The following is a 24,482-nucleotide window of genomic DNA, read 5'->3' on the forward strand; positions in this document are numbered from 1 at the left end:
TTTTTTTTTTTCATTTTAGCAAATGACAAATATAAATATTATTATTATTTACGTATTAAGTAAGAAGCTTACCGAGTATGACATTGTTTTATTCTGATATAACTATTCATTTTTTCCAATGATATGTTTGCCTGCATTATGTTCACAAAATATATATATGCGATGGTGTGAAGAGCGTGTAATCAAATCATATCCATAAAATTTATACTATTCGGTCATAGAATGAATGAATGATTTATTTTATTTCAGACAACAATAAGTCCATATGTGTACATAGTATCATTGAAACATACTTAAAATTAACAAAACCGATCAAATAAAAAAGATACATTTATTAAAAGATTAAAATCATTATTATATCAAATTCTTTTTGTCTAATTATGTTGCGGGCCGATTTTGTATTCAGTATGAAGTATTATAACCCTTATCTCAATGCGGTAGAGTTTGTGAGCGCTTGTCACGACAGTTCGTTGCTGCTATCATCTACAGCGAATCTTAAGACTATCCATATGCATATCAACTGCCCGTCAAAAATGCCCTTAAAACAAAAGCCACGCAAAAAACTGTTTTATTTAATTTCATTTCAAGAAACTGCGTATCACGGAGCAATCAAGCCACAAATAAACGTTAATTAGCGCATGCAGGTATTGAAAGAGCACAAATTACGGTTTATTACAATCCTAATAATAGGCTCGGGCGTACCGAGAAGCGTATTATTTTAATTGTCGCCAACTTTGTACGGTTTACAGAGCCGACGCCGTAAAAGTGCATTAATATAAATTTACAGTGGTGCGAGTCGAAATATTGATGAGATTGAATTAAATTTTCCGAAATATTTTTTCTGTTTGTCTTACTTTTTTTTCCTACTAATTTAATGGGTTAAGCGTGCAGAATCAAAGAGGATACGAACTCGTCAAAAATAAATAGATATGCATTAAGAGCTTACTAAGAATTGTATTGTTGCGGGGTTAGCCGCTCGAGAAGCTGGCGTGGTATACCGAATTGTACTCAATACATACAATAAATAATTAAAACACATCCTTAATGTTTTAAGGGTTAGCATCAACCTGGCTGTTGGGACTGTCAGCGAATTAGTTCAGCTTCTTCCGACACTGGGGGTCTCACTAAGTAACGCGTCATCTCTACATGGGGTGGTGCGGTCGATGACCCTATACGAAGCTATCAGTGAGAGTAGCGAATCTGCTGCGGCGGCCGCAACTTGTCACGGTCAGGACTATTGAGATTAATGCACCATCTTCTTTGACGCCGCAAGCGTGTCATCGGGGACATCAACTTGTTTCTCAGGGGCGAACGTTGCTGATTACCATGGATGAGCTGCCTTACATTGGACCTTAGCGTATTGCGTCCCCGTTCTAGCGTCATGCGAACAAAGGCAGGTAATTTTCGAGGCTCGATACTTGGCCCTAGGGGACTGAGTGAATGGCATGCAGGTACTGGCTATCTGCGATTGCTTTAGGAAGTACCTACTTTGATCCAACGGCAGTGTCATCTCTGTGGATTCTACTTAGACATGCTATATCACGTTCTCAGTCTGTCCCAAATGCTAGGAGCGGAAACATTTCCTCATTGCATCGGTTCGGTCTTGTGGCTGCTTAGTGTCGTAGCTGTGTGGTACAAGTTGGAAGTCCCATCTATATGGGTTTTGAATAGCGGTCATGGAATGGTGGTGGTTTCAGAGTGGTCGTGGCTGATGTGCGTCACTTCGGTGTTCCCTGGGTCGGGGTGAGGTGGCGGGAGAAAGGCATTCTCTTGCTTCCATACCGCCCACGACGGTTGGGTTCTCCTTCACCCGGGTCTAAGGCGCGGGCCGTTGAGAGATCGCGCTTAGTCAGTTCAATTACAAAATGTCTCGCTTATTGCCCCGATGCGAAAGCGAAAATTCGAAAATATCCTCCTGAATAAAAAATCAGAATCATTTTTGAGAGCCTTTTAACATTTTTGTTTTTTAAATTAGAAGAGCACTGGGTTCGCAGTAGAATTTAGAAGTTGTTAGAACATCGTAATATGTCAGGCATACGCGACTTGAAAAAGGGTTGGTCATCTATAGTTTTTTTAACTTGCCAGTTTTGAATTGGATTCCCTTGCATGGTTCTTTACTCCCCTAGAACTGTGTGACGTCATGTTGCAAACAAGGCCTGTAAGGATAGGTAGGAATAACACACGGCTGATAATCGTTAATAAAATACAATAAAAAAAAGAAAAATTTGAGGGTAGTACAAATTATCAGACGTATTACATTACCATATTACAGTTGCACTACTGTCGTTCCAAACGTAATGAGGGTTGCAATGAAATCGTTTCAGAAAATGGAGACAGGTGGTAGTGCCACTTATTCTTAAGCGACAAATTTTAAAATCGCAATTAATTATGTGCATTTTACCGAAAAATGTGTACAGCCCTACACGCAACGTGACAAAAGAATGAGCTGTAGCTCGAATTCAACGGTATAATTAAAATAAAATATAATTATACATCTTCTGATGCATAAAAGTTATCGCACTACTGTATAATCATTACGTGTAATCGTAATGTATAAGCAATAGTTGTGTAGGGGTAGCATTAGATGTTAATAAAGCCTATTTGACAAAAATCTAAAAAAGCGTTAACGACATTTTCAAGATACGTTTTTAGAAAATACTAGCTTTTGCCCGCGACGTCGTCCGCGTGGAATAGTTCACAAAACAAATTTGGTTAGCATAAAAAACGTTATAATGAGTTAACCTTAACATACAGACATATGCTGTCGCGGACTTTTTTTAGATCTTTTAAAGGGGAACAATTGTCTCATACATTACTTTAGCGAAACTTTAACCGTTACCGCAGCGCACGCAGTGGAAGCTATCAAAAGGAAAAAAACATTCACAACAACATTGCAACATTCTTTATTGGTGCTCCATTCGTATTGGTCTTAGCGTGATGTTATAGGCTATATAATGTAATAGCCTTCCTCAATAAATGGGCTATCTAACACTGAAAGAATTATTCAAATTGGACCAGTAGTTCCTGAGATTAGCGCGTTCAAACAAACAAACTCTTCAGCTTTATAATATTAGTATACTTATAGATATAGATCAATTTCCAACAACAACGTACAGATCGACAATTTACAGAGCAAGAACGGCGAAAGATCTTCTGTGGAGAAATCGGTAGAAGATTTAGTCACTGCTTTTTAGGGAAAAATTTAGTTGAATTTATTATGTCACAATTTTGTTCAAGTTTTTTGTTCACTGCCAAATCTCCAATTTGGTCTCCTTTATGAGGTTTGCATAATATTTCATTTTTAAATAAGCAGTACCTTTAAATGGTGTATTCTTGCCAGATATGACTCCAGCCAACATCTTTCTTTTTCCTAAACTCAGATTACCACTTCCTGGCCTCGACTGTTCGATAGACCACTACTAGACTACTATTACTACAAGTATTCGATAGAAGATATAAAGGATGTTTTTTGGCGTAAGTGTATTGTTTCTTAAGGAGCATACTTTAAAGGTCATAAAATAAATTTAGGATGAATACCTAATATTTTTTGGATTATTAATCTTTTCCCGGGGCTTTCTTGACACAGTAGTATTTTATATATGTATTTTTAATACTATTATTACGTCAATAAATTTAAATAGATAAATGATAAACTACACGCGCATTTATTTTCCTGTGTTTGTTTTCTTTGTATAAACATTATTAAATTTTTAAATTAGATTATTATTGCAAGAATAAAAGCGTAAAAAATACCATCATTGAATCGACAAGTGTAACTGAAACCTGGAAACATTGTTTACAATTAGCAAATGACGTCATCACACCGCCATACTTGTTTATGGCATATAATTTATACGAAAAACTATATAATCAATATTATGACGACCGGTTTTTATTTCCTTGTAATTATATGCTAGTTATGTTGATGTCAGATTACGATATTATTCATAATTCGAAATATACGAATAATTGATTGTTCGCTTCATTAATAATCTGATTATAATATTCGATTAATTTAATTTGGAAGAAAAAAAAAGGTTTTTTAAATTATGTTTTCATATTGACGTTTGAAGATTTGAGTTTATTATTCTCGATTGGTATATGATCTGACGATCTACCTTAAGTGGGCATTAGAGGGCATAGAACATGAATGATGTCACCCATCTTCAGACATGACGGCCGAAATCTCAATTGTATTGTATTTGAACCGGAAGGCATGACTTCCTCGCGGCAGAAATGGGCTGGGCGGTCGTGTCTTTTCGCTTGTTCGGAACCTCAATACCTTTAGATATCCATAATAATTATTATATTGTATTTACTCCGGAATCTTCTTTTTAAACTTCCTTTGAATGCATGCCGGTTTTTATTTAGATATTGCTTAGATGCATGAATGAGCCGGTCCCCCTGATATTAAGTTTTTTTTTAATGCTTAGATGGGCGGACGAGCTTACAGCCCACCTGGTGTTAAGTGGTTACTGGAGCCCATAGACATCTACGACGTAAATGCGCCACCCACCTTGAGATACAAGTTCTAAGGTCTCAAGTATAGTTACAACGGCTGCCACACCCTTCAAACCGAAACGCATTACTGCTTCACGGCAGAAAGAGGCAGAATGGTGGTACCTAACCGCGCGGACTCACAAGAGGTCCTATCACCAGTAAGTGGTTACCGGAGTCCATACTATACAATAAAGGTAAATGCGATCAAGGGGTTAGGATATCAGGACTTTGCTTTGGTATTTCGTATGGAAGTGGAATAAAATCAATGTTTCTCTTTCCCTTTCTAGGAGATGTCCGCGCTGAGGACACACAGAGAAAAAGGACTGTTCAACTCATGATAACTTTTGTTCCTCATATATTAGCCTGTATTTAGTAGATTATTTTAATTGGCCAATCTAAGGTCTATGATACTTAATGACAGTTGATGCTAATCGTCATCATTCGCTAGTTTTTCGAGATCTCGCAATCAATTTTCTTACGACTTCCCTGAATATATTATCTTCTAAATAGTTTAAATATGCTATATTACTTTTAAGTTGAGAAAAATCGATTTTTATTCTAAGCAATGTATCAATTAAACTTTCTTAATAGAAGAAAACGAATTAAAATCTAAGTATTATTATTTGACACATGAGGTTCATCTATGAGGGTGCCTTATTGGTTTACCTGTATATTGTATAAGAGGCAAAGTTTTTATATATCCTTTATTGATTAATAATTCAATTATGGAAGTGTACCTGTGTACCAGTGGTATCAGTACCAGTGTACTGGTGGATGCCAGTGTGCCTTTAAGAGGATACTACTGTGAATGTGGCGAACTGAATTGTGTGCGTAGTGTATCCGGAATTTTCGTCCCGGAAAGGTAGCTAGCTCTGTTCCGGACAAAGCCATCCCGGGATCCGGGAGTGACACTATTCATCTATAACTTCGATTAATTACATCAGCTATGTAGTTTCTCCCTTAATGTATCCGTGCGAAGTCAGGCCGTGTGGCTTTTTTTTTTTTTTTTGTCAGGAGGAAATCGCCGGACTTCCGCCCTCCACTGGGGACGGCGGGCGGAGCATGTCGGAGTCGAACCGACTAAAACCTCCTGTCGCTCAACAACCAACGTCCAAACCTCACATGAGACAGAACTCATGAAAAGGCAAAGGGGGGAAAGCGAAGTGTTTAGTGCGGAGCACATCTCTCCCATCACCCTCCCCCTCGGGACGCCGGACTGGCGGTCGTCGGCGCCACGACCACCAGCCCTCTCGGTCGGCAGGCTATCCGGAGCCCGCCTATATAGCGCCGGTTAGAGTGAGCAGGCCGTGTGGCTAGCTGTTTTAATACATACAAAACTACTAAAACATAAATATATATGTTAAATTAAAATTTTCAAACGTTTTCTCATAATAAATAATATTTATAATTAATATTAATATAAGATAATGTATTGAAAAACGTTATTTTTTTACGACACAACCAATTAAAGTTTATTAATTTTACGAAATGTCTGGGTTAATATTTTTAATTAAGTAGAAGGCAATAAAAACGATCGTATGCTGATAGACGGGTGGATCCACAGTTTTTTTCAGGCTTGGCTTATTGGCTTAGGTTGGCGGATGACCCCGCGATCCACTGAATTAAGTTTGTGGGTAACCATTACGAATTAATATTATCAATATTTTCGTCCATAATTATTATAAAATATTTTTTTGTGTATCTCAGGAATGTGGACAAGATAGGACTATCATAACAAATTACATTATTATTTTTGCAACGTTTCGGTCTTTTATTAGACCTTCATCAGGCATCTGAAAATTACACATATTGATAACCAACAATATAAAAAAACAACAATTGTCGACACTACCATATTTACCATACTATGAATTTAAACAATCACTATCCTACACTGCACAATTGCCTTAGACATCAGAAACTAATACAAATCAACAAAGCCGCTAAATTAGTTAATTACTATTTTTGATTTTGGAAACATTTTTTTATATTGTTGGTTATCAATATGTGTAATTTTCAGATGCCTGATGAAGGTCTAATAAAAGACCGAAACGTTGCAAAAATAATAATGTAATTTGTTATGATAGTCCTATCTTGTCCACATTCCTGAGATACACAAAAAAATATTACGAATTAAGTAGAGATCACAAATCCACTTTAATACATAAGATCGAAGTCCCATTTTTATTTTACAATTACTTTCTACAAACTAGGACACATGACAGTAGGTTAGTGAACGAGCTCACAGCTGGTGTTAAGGGATCGGAACTCATTGACATCGGCAAGGTAAATAAATGCCGCCTTGATACATGATGAGTTCTAAGTGTCAATTCTATAGTACAATCGCTGCCTTTCCTTTCAATAATAATTTGAATCGAGTTTAATGTTCGAACTGCGAAAAGAGTTTATTTGCATTTCGGAATACATATCTCGTAATATAAATATGATTTGCAAAATTTTATTAAAATTAATTAATGTGGACGAGCAAAATTTTAGAAAAATAGTTAATTCCTCAGACTGTTCCTCAGAGAATTTACAGAACACGTATTTAAATATTTATAAGACTATAACTACTCGTCAATTCTACATGCAATATGTGTCTGATCTAATGACATTAAATTAATTAAATAAAAAAAAAACAAACAAATATATCACATTTATATTAGGAATCTGTAATATGTCAAAATTTAATGGTATCAAAATCGGTAGTGACAACTTGACAATTTTTGAACGTTGTTTTAAATTGGCTGATATTCGCCCAAAACGATCGAAATTCAACTTTAATCACTGATTCCTCAAGATTAAGATTCGTTAACACAAAGTTCACTTGTATCGAGAATGTGTTCAAACTGAAGAAACATCATCTATAGAGATATTCATTGAAAAACTTTAACAGATATAGAGAAAGAAAAATACTACTAGAAGGTGTTATGTCAGCACCAGCATCGATCTATTATTTTATCTTATTATATTATTATATTATTTTATCTATAATTATAATTTGCGTAATCACTGGTGGTAGGACCTCTTGGGAGTCCGCACGGGTAGGTACCACCACCCCGCCTATTTCCGCCGTGAAGCAGTAATGCTACATAGCAACCTCGACGCCGTACACCACCATCTTGAGACGGCGCAGCCTGCCCTTCTTTTTCTGACGGAGACGCAGATATCTGCTCCGGATGATACTTCGTACCTTGAATACCCCGGCTACGTATTGGAGCACAACTTCCTGCGTAAAGCCGGGGTGTGTGTATTCGTCCGGGCTGATGTCTGTTGTCGCCGTCTACGAAGCCTCGAACAACGGGACCTGTCCCTCTTGTGGCTGCGCGTAGATCACGGGGGCTGTACCCGAGTCTACGCGTGCCTGTACAGGTCCCACAGCAGTGATGCAGGTTCAGCTCTGATAGAGCATGTGCAAGAGGGGACTAACCGCGTGCTTGAGCAGTACCCATCTGCGGAGGTGGTGGTTCTTGGAGACTTTAACGCTCATCACCAAGAGTGGTTGGGGTCCAGAACCACTGACCTCCCGGGTCGGACTGCCTACGATTTCGCCTTGGCCTACGGCCTCTCCCAGCTGGTGACACAGCCCACCCGTGTCCCAGATATTGAGGGGCACGAGCCTTCTCTGTTGGACCTTCTGCTGACCACCGATCCAGCCGGATACAGTGTGGTGGTCGACGCTCCACTTGGATCGTCTGATCACTGCCTTATCCGTGCTGCCACACCACTCTCTCGTCCTAGTCGTCGAACGACGACCAGGTATCGAAGAGTTTGGCAGTATTTGTCAGCAGATTGGGATGGATTGCGTGAGTTTTACGCATCCTACCCATGGGGGCGGTTCTGCTTTTCCTCTGCTGATCCTGACGTCTGTGCGGACCGTCTTAAAGACGTGGTGCTCCAGGGGATGGAATTGTTTATTCCCTCCTCTGAAGTGCCCGTTGGGGGTCGCAGCAGACCCTGGTATAACAATGCCAGCAGGGATGCTGCACACCTCAAGCGGTCCGCATACGTTGCATGGGATGATGCTAGGAGACGTCGGGATCCTAACATCTCAGAGGAAAGGCGGAAATATAACGCCGCTTCCAGGTCCTACAAGAAGGTTATTGCCAGGGCGAAATCGGAGCACGTTGCTAGAATTGGCGAGCGACTGAAGAGCTATCCCTCTGGGAGCCGTGCTTTTTGGTCGCTCGCCAAAGCTGCAGAAGGTAACTTTTGCAGGTCTAGTCTCCCACCACTACGCAAGTCCGATGACAGTCTGGCCCATAGTGCGAAAGAGAAGGCTGACCTTCTGGTCAAACTCTTCGCCTCGAACTCGACTGTGGACGACGGGGGTGCCACACCACCGAACATCCTCCGGTGTGATAGTTCCCTGCCGGAGATCTGCTTTACACAGTGTGCAGTCAGGCGGGAACTCCGACTCCTGGACGTCCATAAGTCGAGAGGGCCAGACGGCATCCCTGCAGTGGTTCTGAAAACGTGCGCCCCTGAGCTGACGCCTGCGCTAACGCGTTTGTATCGCCTCTCTTATTGCGCTAACAGGGTTCCGTCTTCATGGAAGACTGCCCACGTCCACCCTATCCCCAAGAAGGGTGACCGGTCGGACCCATCGAGCTACAGGCCTATCGCGATAACTTCCTTGCTTTCCAAGGTGATGGAGCGAATAATTAATATACAACTCCTGAAGTATCTGGAGGATCGCCAGCTGATCAGTGACCGACAGTACGGTTTCCGTCACGGTCGCTCAGCTGGCGATCTTCTTGTATACCTTACTCACAGGTGGGCTGAAGCCTTGGAGAGCAAGGGCGAGGCTCTTGCTGTGAGCCTTGATATTGCGAAGGCCTTCGACAGGGTCTGGCATAGGGCACTTCTAATCGCGAAGAAGCTTCAGAGCGCAGCCCTAGCCCTAGGACAGTGGTTCCGAAAATGGCGCATAGACATCAACCCAGCGAAAAGTACTGCGGTGCTATTTCAGAGGGGAAGCTCCACACGGATTTCCTCCCGTATTAGGAGGAGGAATCTCACACCCCCGATTACTCTCTTTAGTCAATCAATACCCTGGGCCAGGAAGGTCAAGTACCTGGGCGTTACCCTGGACGCATCGATGACATTCCGCCCGCATATAAAATCAGTCCGTGACCGTGCCGCGTTTATTCTCGGTAGACTCTACCCCATGATCTGTAAGCGGAGTAAAATGTCCCTTCGGAACAAGGTGACACTTTACAAAACTTGCATAAGGCCCGTCATGACTTACGCGAGTGTGGTGTTCGCTCACGCGGCCCGCACACACATAGACACCCTCCAATCCCTACAATCCCGCTTTTGCAGGTTAGCTGTCGGGGCTCCGTGGTTCGTGAGGAACGTTGACCTACACGACGACCTGGGCCTCGAATCAATTCGGAAATACATGAAGTCAGCGTCGGAACGATACTTCGATAAGGCTATGCGTCATGATAATCGCCTTATCGTTGCCGCCGCTGACTACTCCCCGAATCCTGATCATGCAGGAGCCAGTCACCGTCGACGCCCTAGACACGTCCTTACGGATCCATCAGATCCAATAACCTTTGCATTAGATGCCTTCAGCTCTAATACTAGGGGCAGGCTTAGGGACCCCGGTAACCGTACTCGTCGAACTCGACAAAGAGTTCGCCGTGCAACCTAACCCATGCATCAGCCCGCTGAGTTTCTCGCCGGATCTTCTCAGCGGGTCGCGATTCCGATCCGGTAGTAGATTCATTCGCGAAACAATTGCTCTTGAGTTGTTAGGTCTCCTTCGGAGGCGCTCGGGCAGTTGTTAGCAAATCCCACCCCTCCTGGCTGAGCCTTTGCTCGCCCACCTGTCCTGGTGAAACTGGAAAGGCCTTCGGGCCACCAGTAATCCTTCAATCATAAAAAAAAAAAAAAAAAAAAAAAAAGGGCACTTCTGTCGAAGCTACCATCTTACGGAATCCCCGAGGGTCTCTGCAAGTGGATCGCTAGCTTTTTGGATGGGCGGAGCATCACGGTCGTTGTAGACGGTGACTGTTCTGATACCATGACCATTAACGCTGGCGTTCCACAAGGTTCGGTGCTCTCCCCCACGCTTTTCATCCTGTATATCAATGACATGCTGTCTATTGATGGCATGCATTGCTATGCGGATGACAGCACGGGGGATGCGCGATATATCGGCCATCAGAGTCTCTCTCGGAGCGTGGTGCAAGAGAGACGATCAAAACTTGTGTCTGAAGTGGAGAACTCTCTGGGGCGAGTCTCCAAATGGGGTGAATTGAACTTGGTTCAATTCAACCCGTTAAAGACACAAGTTTGCGCGTTCACTGCGAAGAAGGACCCCTTTGTCATGGCGCCGCAATTCCAAGGAGTATCCCTGCAACCTTCCGAGAGTATTGGGATACTTGGGGTCGACATTTCGAGGGATGTCCAGTTTCGGAGTCATTTGGAAGGCAAAGCCAAGTTGGCGTCCAAAATGCTGGGAGTCCTCAACAGAGCGAAGCGGTACTTCACGCCTGGACAAAGGCTTTTGCTTTATAAAGCACAAGTCCGGCCTCGCGTGGAGTACTGCTCCCATCTCTGGGCCGGGGCTCCCAAATACCAGCTTCTTCCATTTGACTCCATACAGAGGAGGGCCGTTCGGATTGTCGATAATCCCGGTCTCACGGATCGTTTGGAACCTCTGGGTCTGCGGAGGGACTTCGGTTCCCTCTGTATTTTGTACCGTATGTTCCATGGGGAGTGCTCTGAGGAATTGTTCGAGATGATACCGGCATCTCGTTTTTACCATCGCACCGCCCGCCACCGGAGTAGAGTTCATCCATACTACCTGGAGCCACTGCGGTCATCCACAGTGCGTTTCCAGAGGTCTTTTTTGCCACGTACCATCCGGCTATGGAATGAGCTCCCCTCCACGGTGTTTCCCGAGCGCTATGACATGTCCTTCTTCAAACGAGGCTTGTGGAGAGTATTAAGCGGTAGGCAGCGGCTTGGCTCTGCCCCTGGCATTGCTGAAGTCCATGGGCGACGGTAACCACTCACCATCAGGTGGGCCGTATGCTCGTCTGCCTACAAGGGCAATAAAAAAAAAAAAAAAAAAAAAAAAGCAGTAATGCGTTTCGGTTCCAAGGGTGGGGTAGCCGTTGTAACTATAGTGAGACCTTAGAACTTATATCTCGAGGTGGGTGGCGCATTTACGTTGTAGATGTTTATGGGCTCCAGTAACCACTTAACATCAGGTGGGCTGTGAGCTCGTCCATCAATCTAAGCAAAAAAAAAAAAATCCAGAATATGCTCGACCGATCCTCAAAAACAAACACGCATAAAACTGCTACTGTGCTTAAAATAAATATAAGAACACTAATTTCACATATCCCATTTCTTGTATCGCTTTGTTATTGACAAAAAAAAAACTACCAAAGCTCGTCAATAATTAATTACTAAACAAAAACAGAAAAAAAAGGAAAGCTGCAAAAGAAACAGGAGGAAATGGTACTTAGCTGTTTTCTTTGTCTATTTTGATACAAAAAGCATGCAAAGCCGCGCGGATATATACAACACAATTAAGATTTAGATATCATGTGTTGAGCGTCGGAATACACTATGGTATTTTTATTGCCCTTGTAGACAGACAGAAGAGCACACGGCCCATCTGATAGTCATTGGTTACCGTCACTCATGGACGACAGCAATATCAGGGGCACACCAAGCCGTTTTTTACCGCGCGCTGTTATGATGGCTATAAGCTCAGTAACAGCGTTAACTTAAGGGCCACTAGCTAGACTACCTTAAGCTCGTTCGACTCATCTGCTAGTGAAACAAATAAGTGCAATATTCGAAAAGTAAGAAAAAAGGAAATAATTATCCGTTCTTATGTAAGGCAGGCAGTAAGTAAGGTAGGCAGCGGCTCGGCTCTGCCCCTGGCATTGCTGAAGTCCATGGGCGACGGTAACCACTCACCATCAGGTGGGCCGTGTGCTCGTCTGCTTACTAGGACAATAAAAAAAAATCGAATAAAAATTTTAAAATAGACTGTACCTACCATCATTTACGGTCACGTTTCCGTCGGCTGTCTGATTCGAGTCCTCTCCGCCAACCAAGTTCCGTATACTGAAAGAGTTAATCTTCCTAGGGACCTGCACGTCGGCGGTGACACCGGTGACGTCACTACCGCTCTGGGGTCCGTTCACAATATCTCGGCACTGATCCGAACCGTTCATTGATATAGATTCCGGGACGGCTCCGTCCAACATATCCCCGCGACGAGTCGTCAAGTCCATATTCACACGCACTTACGTTCAGAAGAACGCTACATAAACGCATACATGTCTTTCTGTTTTCCTTTGACATTTTTAAACTAAGAACAGTAGTCGGGACGCATCGCAATCAGAATGCATTTCAAAATAATGGAACTTTATATTTTGATTACAAAAAAATCAAAATTTTATTATAGCTTAATCAATTGTCATCGTCGTATCGCGGAGCTTTCTTCTCGCGCCAGACACTTTCGATCTCACTTGCACAATACAGTCACAAAGCGTTCACTCATTTGACAGGTGTCAAAAAGAAACAAAAAACAACTGTGAGTTTTTTTTTTTTTGGCAAACGGTATCCGAATTTTGTGTGACTATTCGCGCTTTATTCGCGATGTGAACGTTCAGCGCGCGTTGACTCCGCGATTGCGAGGGCGACTGGCCGCGTTCCCTCCTGTGCGGCGCACTCCGGCGGCCCTCCTCACGCCTCCAAGGCGGAGCCTCCCGCCCACGCTGCATCACCGAACTAATTGCAATCGCAAGTTCTTTTTTACCGACACAACGCATACGATTTTTTCAATTGATGAGCTGTAATTGCGTTTAAAGATAGTGTCCGCTTTAGATTTTTAATTTGAATGTACGTTTGTGCTGGAGGGTAAGTCTCGGCTTCGTTCTGTAATTGTATTTATTTGGTATCTATGTTTCGGTGTGTGTTTTATTATAAATCATTTACACTTGTTATAAATTGTGTATTATTACTTATAATTGTTTTATTTTATCAAATGAATTATATTATAGTTTTTAATGTGAGTTGTTTTACACGTCTTTTACATATATCCGTTTAGATGGCTCTATTAGTAACAATTTAAAAATACAATGCGGTAATCCCTGTCAATGCTCTCATCATTTAATCTGTATATAATATGTCATTCTATATCATTTATCATTCGTCAAGAAAGTCTTTGAAATTTTTGTTTTTAGATCACAAGGATGATTATGGTAAGATTACTGGCTTATTCAAATTATTTCCGAATTAATTAATTAATAAAACATCTATTACACTTAGGTATTCTCTATATTTTACACCTTCTATTTTTTATTATAGCTTTTCATTATAACACAATACCTACGTGCAACCCTAATCCGGAAATGCTCAATTTAGTATCTAGGCTTTCAATTTTTCAGTAAAACACAATCGCACAGAACGGATAGTAGAGTTGATTGAGCTAAACAAACAAATAGATATTAAAGAATTATAAATGTTGCCTACAGTTGATGTGGACAAAGAAGTAGGTGCATTAGATAATTTAAAGATGTATTAGATAGTATGTATACGCCCAGCACTCAATCCTGTAGCTGCTAAATTATTTGACACACAAATATTTTACGTGATGCCTAGTATTTATTTTGACTCAAAAAATTCAATGTTGGGATCAATTATTTAAGCAATGGTCGTACTGGTCAATAGAAGCGATTGCTTATAATACAAAAAATCTTCTTTCATCGAAGATAAACGAGTGGATCACCCGCAGCTAACCTTAATTTGGTGTTAAGTTAAAAATATTACTTCCTCAAATGATGCTCTTTTAAATATTCACTTTATAGTTCTTATTATAATATAGCGGTGAAAGTAAATTTTACATTCATTAAAACGTTTGGAAATTTCAAAAATTAAAATAATCTAATTATCCGATGAAATTGCTTGCCCAAATACAGTAATTAATAAAATACAACAGATAACTCAATACTAAAATCCAATAGGCATTACGGTTTTAAATGAATAAATAAATAAAAACTATAATTAGAATGATACTCTATCAACGAACCGTATAGATGTTAGTCGAATATTACACGTGAATTCAATTACAAAGCAAGCGAACCGCAATATTAATTAAAACAACAATATAAATAACATTCAACGAATGCTTATAACATAAATCGCGTTGCTGCCCGCGGCGGTCACCATTTACCATCGATCGGAACTTAACCGCAATTTACGAGCGCTACGACATATATAGAAAAGTAAAATCGCGTTCACAAGCTTACCCGGTTAGTCGTGTCCTTATTAAGGTCTCACATGAAGCTTGTTTTAATAAGGTATGAATCTGCGAAGAGCTTACAATGTTAACTGATGTCGTTTTATTAGTGGAAGAGTTTTTTTTTACCTCTATTATTTATACAAGCCGTGCGGTTTCTAGCTTGGGATGAGACCGACCTATATCTTCACGTTGCTGATTTCTTCTGGCTACCGTCTTACGCAAACGATGGCATTGCCAAGGGGCGGTAACATCGAGCAGGCGGCCTGGTCGTGAAATGCTTTTTTTTTCCTACCTAAGCAGAGAGCCTTGAGAGGCTATTTCAGCGTAACCTTAACTAGTAGGTGAGCTCACGGGGCTCAAACCTGACGACGTTGCTAACACGAACCCTAGCAAGAGCCGTGCTTCGCAGAATTATAACACTGGATCGGAAACGCGACCCACTGAGAAGATCCGGCGAGAAACTCAGTGGGCTGTGTCTGAGGGTATTGAAATGCATGCAAAACCCTATGCATCATAATATGATAGTTAAAATAAGAAAAAAAAGACGACATACCGCGCCGAGCGAATGTGGGATAAGAGCAAGAGAAAGAAGAATTATATCATAGAAATCACAGCTCATCGACAACTCTTTAGTAGCTGCTATTGAGAAGGATATGATGGCATATGCCGAGAAAATACCTAAATGGATTGGCTATTCGTTGACCATGGACGGCAGTTGATAAAACAATATCTGATATGGCAATAATGACCAACACATTGATACTAGCAAGGACAGAAAATACGCCAGTAGCGGGTTTAGCTATGGCTTAGGAGATGTCGAATCATGTTAAACAATTCATAGAATTGTTAAGCACTTTACGAGTCGCAGGTATCAAAACAGGGGACATAACAAAAAGCCGTAAATCTAGAAGTTTTAAAAGATTCCATAACATACGGCTTGACTATGTGAAATCTAATCCAGTTCGTGACTCTCATTTTGATACCTTTTAAACCAGAACGCTGGCTTATTTCGCTGCAGAAAAATTTAGGCTTGTGCTACCCATGGAGGTTGATAAAACGCTGCCTTAATTATAACAATTGATTACAGTCAGGTCATAAAGTAAAGTAAAGTATTTTACCATCACAATTTTGAACCGACTAATTCTAGTCACCCCAACTCTCCAGTACTATTCTCGCCTGACAATAATAAACAAATAACAGCGCATTTAATCACCATCGACCAATATTTGTGAAGTAATCATCGTACATAAATAAATTGCTAGTCGGACGATCCGTGCGCGGCCCTCACAAAGCGACCGAGGCAGCGGGGCGCCGAACTCAATTATACACCGGCCCGAACCGTTTCTATTTGTATGGTAATCCACTCATTACGGGAGACAAAAAGGGTGGAAGAGTCTTTACAAGCCTTTTTAAACTTAGATTTATGGGCTGGAATTGAAAAAGTATACCCGGGAAACGGCCGCTTGGTTTCAGAGCGACGGAATCTGATGCGCGAGCAAGTTTGAATCATTTGGATAAATTAAATTTCGAACCAATTTTAATGTCTCACGTGTGAGCTACGGTTCGCGGTTTCAGACTGATAAAGTTAAATATTTCTGTGTTGGATGGGATTTCGAATCCAATGAATTATAAAACTACAAACAAATTAATTATGTTGTTGATAACTTTATTCTTATTGTAAATAATTGAAATTTTTTTTAATTATAATATAGCAGTAAACCATCTTAATAGAACGAATTTTTAATATTCGAAAATTGTTTTCTACTTTATAGCTCGGCGAACTAAAAACATGTTTTTAAATTTTTTAAACATAATATATTTAGTTAATATTTGTAATCTATTTATACGCTCGTATTCGATGAAGATATACGAAAAACCCTCATAAATGAATGGAAGACTTAAAAGGTACATGGAGCATCCCTAAGCTAAATTCGAAAATTTTCAATCAACACAACAAACATACCAACAAAACAAGAATAAACACCTCCGTGCCGAGGCTTCTGTAGAGCGACCATGAAGAATGTACAATTTTACCTAACACGAGTAGGCGGGCACAAGAATTTGTCCATTGAACAAAATGTGGAGTCATCGTTTACATTAGTTACATGCTGCGGTACGACTACAAAGGGAAGTTTTCATTTTGTACTACTGTTAGATTGTGCTAGGGTTGCTATTTAATTACTACAAATATTTTTGTGCACTGAAATTTCTAGAAATAATAACATGTTTTTTGGTTTTGAATAAACTCTTTCTCTCTTCAAGTATCATCTTTAAATGAAGATTGGCGATTATTTCTTCTTCGTCGCTTTCTTCATTACTGAAGGTCGTGTCCTTGAAACTTGACCGTGGCCTGTCTCGTGAGGTGTTTCCACCTCGTCCGGTCTACGGCTTTTCATAAGGAGGTTGCGACTTGCAGCCCAGTTAGTGTAGTTGTTTGCTCATACCAGTGGCTAGGTGATCGGCCGCGTGGTTTCTTTCCTTCCACCTTGGCCGTCAAAATAACTTTGTCTAAGTTATGCGGCTGTCGGCAGGCAAGGTGATCGAAGTAGCTGAGGATCCTCTGGTAGCAGATTGTTGAGAGCCAGATTATTTAGGTGATTGCGATTGTCTGGGATTATTTAGATGACTTTAATCTTTGACCTCATTTGTTAAAACAAAATATTTGAACTCTTCAAGTCAATGGCGCAAAATTTTCAGCTATGATGCCCTCTTTTTATACTCCTCTTTCCTTAAATGTTATCATGTTTCATATATTGAACTTTACCTACGAAATTGCCATTTAATGTACAGAAAGTTAAAGTCATTATTAATAAATATATTTAATTTCTATAAAACAAAATATGTACTCATGCTGCCGGCGTAGTGGTAATTTATCAATGCCCTTCTTGAAGAAATCGGGTGGACGGCAGTCAACAAGCTCTTCAAAAGCATTTTGCCTTTCTGGTATTATATTTTTTACCTTCCAAAATATTGTCCAAACTTTGGAAAAGTCTGTCGGCGCAAATTCTGATGAGTACGATGGATTATGCAAAACTTCCAACCCTAGTTCCTTTTGAATCCTTCCTCTTGTGGCTTAGATACTGTCTGTTGTGTCGTATGAGGTATAGCACTGTTGTTTAAAAGCAGCATGGATGAGCAATGGTTTGCTGGAGATTCGCGAACATCTTCACAGTACACCCGCATACACACGTATTGCAAATGTTTGACGCAAATAAGAATTGTTTTGATGCTAACGTTCAAAGCTGCTGCTAACTCAGCAGTGGATTGAATATCGTCAGCTTCCACTATCGCCTTGAATTCGTCATTCTTGACTTTGGTTTTTGGGCGACCACGGGGTTCATTTTTAAGAGCGTTTAAATCTATACAGAGTCGTGCGTTCGTTTTTAACGTTCACTCCGTACATATCATGAGCCGTTTGTGCGGCATTTATATTGCGACGGAACTCTTATTTTTATCGTGTCTATGTTGATGAAAAAAATGCAAATGTAGTGAAAACAAAACACTAATCATATAAACAATTAACTAATTTTAAATTTAGAATTCCATATTTTCACGATGTAATTCATTTGAATTTAGAATTTATTGCGAGTCATATATCGATTACATTTAAAATTGGCCAGTATTGTAAAAAGGCAACTTAATAGGTAAAGATCTAGTGTTTATAAATGGAGGGGCGTATTGTAAGTGCGCTCGGGTAATTACCAACATCCTCGGTATTTCTACCCCGAATCAGCCGTTCCTCCCGGTTTTGAGGGTGGAAAAGCTGTCATATCATATCAATTGGAGCATCAACCAGACGCCTCAAGGTTACGAGCCCTATAATTTTAATATATGGCAACAAGGAATCAAAATAACTGTGAATATATTTTTATACTAATTTTCGATATAATCAGTTCCTCAAGCGAGCAAATAGTACCAAACGAAAAAAGAAACAAACGCCTCTCTGAGTGAATGCATCCAATTTTTTGCACTGAAGTCAATAAATATTTTTTTCAAAACAAGAGACAACCCTAAAATGTAAATAGTAAGTACCGAGCGCTACTATTGAATCAATAAATAGATTAGCGGTTCGAATCTCTCTGCAACTGATACGCCATCGAATGTTTATTAAAGCTTTTTGGGAGTAGGCAGGAGCTTTTGGATGCTTCGTTTGAACTTTTTATGCTAACGAGCTGTTTTTCCTTTTTTGTGCGGCGGACAGACAAGTTCACAACCTAACCGATGCTAGCTGATGCGATTAATATTCTTTAAGACGTCGGACTCACGTCTCAACACGGTTAGCGCCGTTCACGTTGTGTTGACCATGGGCTTCGGTTACCTCTAAACAAAAATTGAAATCAATAATGAAGTGTAAAAAAAATTTTGAAGTGGTTGTTGTTGTTGAGAATGATATTCATGATCGACCTAAATATCTATGTATATTAAAAAAAAACTTACAAAATTTATAACTTTGCGTAATTACTGGTGCTTCACGGCAGAAATAGGCAGGGCAGTGGTACCTACTCGCGCGGACTCACAACAGGTCCTTTTTTTTTTTTTTTTTTTTTTTTTTTTTAACGCTGGGGAATCCATTTACGGATACCCGGTCGAGAGGGGTAATAGACCGGGTTATGTCGGACTCCGGCGCCTCCAGAGAAGAAGAGGGAGAAGAGGAAGACCAAAGTCCTCCTCTTCTTCCAATTCCTACCGGGAGACTACGCCTTGAGAAAGGCGCGCGAGGCGCTGCGCGGCGTCTACCACGCAGGACCCGCCCCGCAAAACCGACTACCGACTAAACCCCATCGAGCTCCACCACTCCGACTCCACGAAACCTACGGTACCGCACAATGCGCGCCGCAGGCTCGCCGTCGCCGGTACCCATCCTGACAATAGGACGGGATCCAATCCCCGAGAAGATCCCACAGGACGTCGTCTCAGGAGACACCGTGAGTGGCGCATAGGAGCCACCTTGCGCCGCCTCACCACGGAACCGACAGCAGAGCACCGGGCGCCCCCGCACCCAGTACCCAACAGTCCCTACGGGAGATTAACGGGAGCATCGTGCCCGCGTCGCCCACCCCGCCTTCTTCGCTGAGGAGCCGAAGAGGGATTCCACTCCCTTTCGCGCTCCTCAGCCTCGCGGAACGCCATGACCAGGTCGCAAAATCTGGCCATGGCCCCCCACGAACTCTCGTCCTCTAGCATGCGGGCAATGACAGCCCGCAAGGAGAGGTCCCTCCCCAGCACCGCGATGAGATCTCGCCGCGGGTGCTCCCAACGCGGGCACGCTTCGAGTGCGTGCTGAGCGTCATCATCCGGATGCCCGCACTGGTGACAACCCGGATGTGGCTCTCTCCTGCAAACCCTCCACAGGTACCTCCCGAAGCAGCCATGCCCCGAGAGGACCTGCGTAAGGCGGAAGGAGAGCACGCCGTGTCGCCGATCTGACCATGTCTCCAGCACGGGCACCAGGGCCTCGAGAGTGCGCCGGCGGGTGGCTGAGGTTTGATGAAGTTCCTCCAGCAACCGCTCCCTCCATTTAGCGTACGCCAGATGACGCGCAGCACGCCTCCACCGACTGACAGCCGACAGGCCGGGTGTCCGTCCCCGACCCAGGGACTGTGTCCTGCGCCGGTATACCGTAGCCAATACCTCGGCCTCGAGATCCCAAGGAAGGGAACCAGCGAGGGCACAGGCGACCTCTCGGGAGATCGTACGGTACCCCCTGATGACCCTCACCGCGAGCGCCCGCTGAGCTCGGAGCAGCAGCGCCGCATTGCGTGCGGAGAGTGTGGGCGACCACACGGGAGCGCCATACAAGGCCATACTGCGCACGACCCCCAGGTACAGGCGTCGGACACCGACGCTGCAACCACCAACGTTGGGCAGAAGACGGACTAACGCACCTGCCATGCCCAGTAGCCTCGGAATCAACTCACCAAAATGGTGGTCGAAGCGCCATCGACTGTCCAGCACGATGCCCAAATATTTGAGCTTCGGCTGGACAGCGATCGATACTCCACCGACTATGAGCGTCGCGCCCGGAGGGGGTCCTCTCCGAACCGGGTGAAAGCATACGGCCTCAGACTTGTGGAGGGCCACCTCAAGACCTAGTCTCCGAATGCGGCTAACGACGGTGGAGACCGCCGCCGTTGCAAGGATCGCTGCGGTCCTGTAGTCAGCTCCGCGAGCCGTCACCAACGTGTCGTCGGCATAGCACACCACGTCGACGCCACGCAGGCCAGCACCGCGGAGGACCCAGTCGAAACCGATGTCCCACAGGAGTGGTCCCAATACCGACCCCTGTGGGACCCCGCACGACACCGTTTTTCGTCCCCATCCTCTTCTCTCGGGGAAAATCACGCTCCGCCCTGAGAGGTAGTCCTCTATCAGGGTGCGGAGACTATTGGGGATGCGGTGAAACCGAAGTGATTCCACGATCGTGCTCCAGGGGATCGTGTTGAAGGCGTTGGCGATGTCAATCGACACAGCCAACAACACGCCCCCCTCGGAGCACGCACAATCGGAGAGATGGCGGACACGCAAGACCGCGTCCACGGTCGAGCGACCCCTCCGGAAACCGTATTGGTTAGGAGCCAAATCAGGCCCAACGTTTTCCAGGTGCTGGACAAGGCGATTAGCGATGACGCGCTCGAAGAGCTTACCGGCCTCGTCCAGCACGACGATTGGGCGGTACCCGTTCGGTTCGTCACGTGGCCGACCCTCCTTAGGAATAAGGACGAGCCGACCAGTCCTCCATGGCTCTGGGAACCTGCCCTCACGGAGGCACCGGCTGAACAGCCTTCGGAGGGCAGGCCCCAAACCATCGCCCGTCAAGGCGAGCGCCCACGCTCGGGACGAGATCCCATCGGGACCGGGAGCCGTGCGCTTCGCCCGCATCCTCTGCACAGCCGATTCAAACTCCGCCTGCGAAACGTCCGCAGGCTCCCCGCCATCAGCAACCCGCATCGTCGTCATCACAGGGGGGACGAAGGCCGTCCCGGTAAAATCCGGAAACAGACCCCCGACTACCCGCTGCAATGTCTCCGGCGGCAGGGTGCTGGTTGCGGGGGGGGCCCAAGGGCGGAGCACATTGCGCGCCAGCCTGTAGGGCCGCCCCCACGGATCACAGTCGAGCGAAGCTAGTAGGTCGTTCCAAGCAGCCTCCTTCGCCTCCCCGATAGCCACGCGCAGGGCCCTTATGGCCATCCTGTACACCTCGTACAGTCGGTCCTCCTCATCGGGGTCCCGGTGCGTTCTTCGACGTCGATACCGTTGGTATGCGCGACGACTGACGTCGCACAACCGGCGCTGGCTAGCGATCTCCTCAGTCCACCAGTGGACTCTGCGTTTAGGAGCGAGGGCTCTAATGCGAGGCATAGCGGCGTCGCACACCCGCGACATCGCCTCGCGCAGATGCTCCACCCCCTCGCACACGTCTGCTGGCTCACCAAGCGAGTCAAGACGCCATGCCTGGACTACAGCCGCCTCACACAACCTCTCGACGTTGAGGCGCTTCTGGGCCCAACGAGGACCCCCCGCGCCGCCACCGCAGAGCAAGGAAGAGCCCTGGATAGACTCCGCCGGAGGCACTGCGACACCGAAACGAATGTAGCGGTGGTCGGAGAGCGTCTCCTCGCCGACCATCACGGCCCAACCGCGTACGCGATTCGCCACGTCGGGCGTGGCAAATGTAACGTCAACCACGGACCCGCCCAAACGTCGCACGCACGTGAGTTCTGCGCCACGATTGAGGACGAGAAGACCGCTTCCGACCAGCCACTCCTCCACCGCCCTACCTCTGGGGCACGTCCTCGAGGATCCCCAAGCCAATGACTTGGCGTTGAGGTCCCCGAGAACGAGTATCCGTTGGGAGTGCGACCTCCCAACGACGCGGCTGAGCTCGCTGAGAAAAACCTCAAACTCGGCGAGCGTCCTGTTTGGGGAGAAGTACACTCCCAATATGAATACCTCGGCCCAGAGGACAGCAACAAAGCCGCAACCTCTCTCGACAACGTCGAACCTGGGCGGAGCACCTACACAACAACGTCGGATGATAGCCACTCGGCCCTCCAAATCGGCTGCCCAATCGGGGCTCGAAGGAACCCGATACGGCTCGGCGACCACCGCAAGATGGGTCAACCCCTCTGCCATGCTCTGGAACAAAAGGTCCTGAGCTCTGGCAGAGTGATTGAGATTCCCCTGCAGGAATCGAAGGACACCTGTCATAACAGGGCGTCATTCGATGTCTCCATAGCCGTACCGGGCTGCCTCCGCGCATTCTCAAGCGCAGCGGAAGCTCCTCTTCTAGGTCTCGGTCTCGGGGACTTGGCACAAGCCTTGCTCCCGGAGACGTGATCCGCCGGTCTGCCGGCAGAGGCACATACAGCACAGTGTGGCGCTAGAGAGCAGCCGGACGCTACGTGGCCGGTCTGGCCGCACCGGTAACAATCACGGCTGCGGTCGACCGACGACGGACATCGAGCGCTCACGTGCCCTAGCTCATGGCATCGGAAGCACTGTAGCTTCTTAGCCTCTAGCAGATGAGCGCGGAGCACGCTCCAACCGACCCTCAATTTCGGTACGGCGAGGACCTTCGTCGCGGCAGCGACGGGCAACCGAACCAACACCTGACCCATCCCACTTGGGCCAGACTTGATCTCTCCGATCTTCACCGCTTCAAGAGTGCATTCGCCAATCCGGGCGAGCTCAGCGGCTACTTCCTCCGGCGTCAAGGAGTCATCCAGCCCGCTGATGCGGATGGCTGCAGTCGTCACTGGCCGGGTCACGATGACCCCCTCCGCGGACAGAACCTCACGAAGCTTTTGGGCCAGGAGATCAGCCTTGGCGCTCTGATCAGCACCTTCCACTACCAACACCTTGGCCCCAGTCACTGCAGACCGGATGCGCTGGATGGGGATTCCGAGTGCCCCGGGGTCCACCTTGGCTCTCGCTTCGGCGAGTACGCTGCGGTATGTGAGTCCTCTTTCTACAGCCTCCGGCTGCAGCTTCAGCACAACAGCTTGAGAGCGCGGAGGACGCAGCATCTTCTCTTTCCTCTTTGCAGAGGACGGGTTTTTCTTTCCCGCTTCAGCGGGTGCTACCACTGGAACCGTCCTCACTGCTCCCTCCCTCGGCCGAGTGCCCCTACGGGTGACCGTTGACCAGCTCTCGATCAAGGAAGCTGGAGCCGGGAGGAGGGTGGGCGTTCCAGGTGGAGCCACTTGCGCAGTGGCTTTTCTTCTGGGGCCTCGTATCCTCTTTTTCGCCGATGTTGTAGATGGCACTGGTTTCAATAATGGTGCCGAATTCAGTGTAGCGTCTACGACCATAGGAGGGTCCGGTGATTTTTCGCGGCTCTTCCGCCTGTCCGCCGCTAGCGGTGGTCGCATTCGCGGCTCCGGTAGAAGCCGTCCCTCTAGCCCCGCAAAGCGAGCGTCGAGCATCGTGCCGACAGCTCGCATAATGCGCTGGAGGCGCAACTCCTCCTCTTCTTCTTCGGTGTTTGGGGCCGGGGCTGCGGCTGGTGCATTTCCTAGCACCTGCGAGACCGTAGCCAGCTCCCTCCTAATTTCATCAAGCTCCTTGCGAAGCTGTAGGATCTCCTGCTCCTGCTTGGCGTTGATCGCACGCAGCCTTTCAGCCTCTTCAGTTGCGGTGCGGCCCACAAGGTCCTCCGTGGCCTCCTTGACGGTGGCCGCCAACTCCTTCAATGCACGCA

At 45.1% G+C, this 24,482-nt stretch overlaps 1 protein-coding gene and 1 long non-coding RNA gene across 2 annotated transcripts in view; one reads left to right on the forward strand and one right to left on the reverse strand.

Moving 5' to 3' along the window:
* The window catches only part of LOC101741073 (homeobox protein aristaless), a 116,396-nt gene extending 103,209 nt beyond the window's left edge, over positions 1-13,187 (reverse strand). The window contains exon 1 of the mRNA XM_004929143.5: positions 12,533-13,187. Within this exon, the coding sequence (XP_004929200.2) occupies positions 12,533-12,770 (238 nt within the window). The 5' untranslated portion in view covers positions 12,771-13,187. The remainder of the gene's footprint in view (positions 1-12,532) is intronic.
* The window catches only part of LOC134198741 (uncharacterized), a 434,518-nt gene that overhangs the window by 25,680 nt on the left and 384,356 nt on the right, over positions 1-24,482 (forward strand). The window lies entirely within an intron of this gene.

The sequence above is a fragment of the Bombyx mori genome, chromosome 4, assembly GCF_030269925.1.
Source record: "Bombyx mori chromosome 4, ASM3026992v2".
Classification (NCBI taxonomy): domain Eukaryota; kingdom Metazoa; phylum Arthropoda; class Insecta; order Lepidoptera; family Bombycidae; genus Bombyx; species Bombyx mori.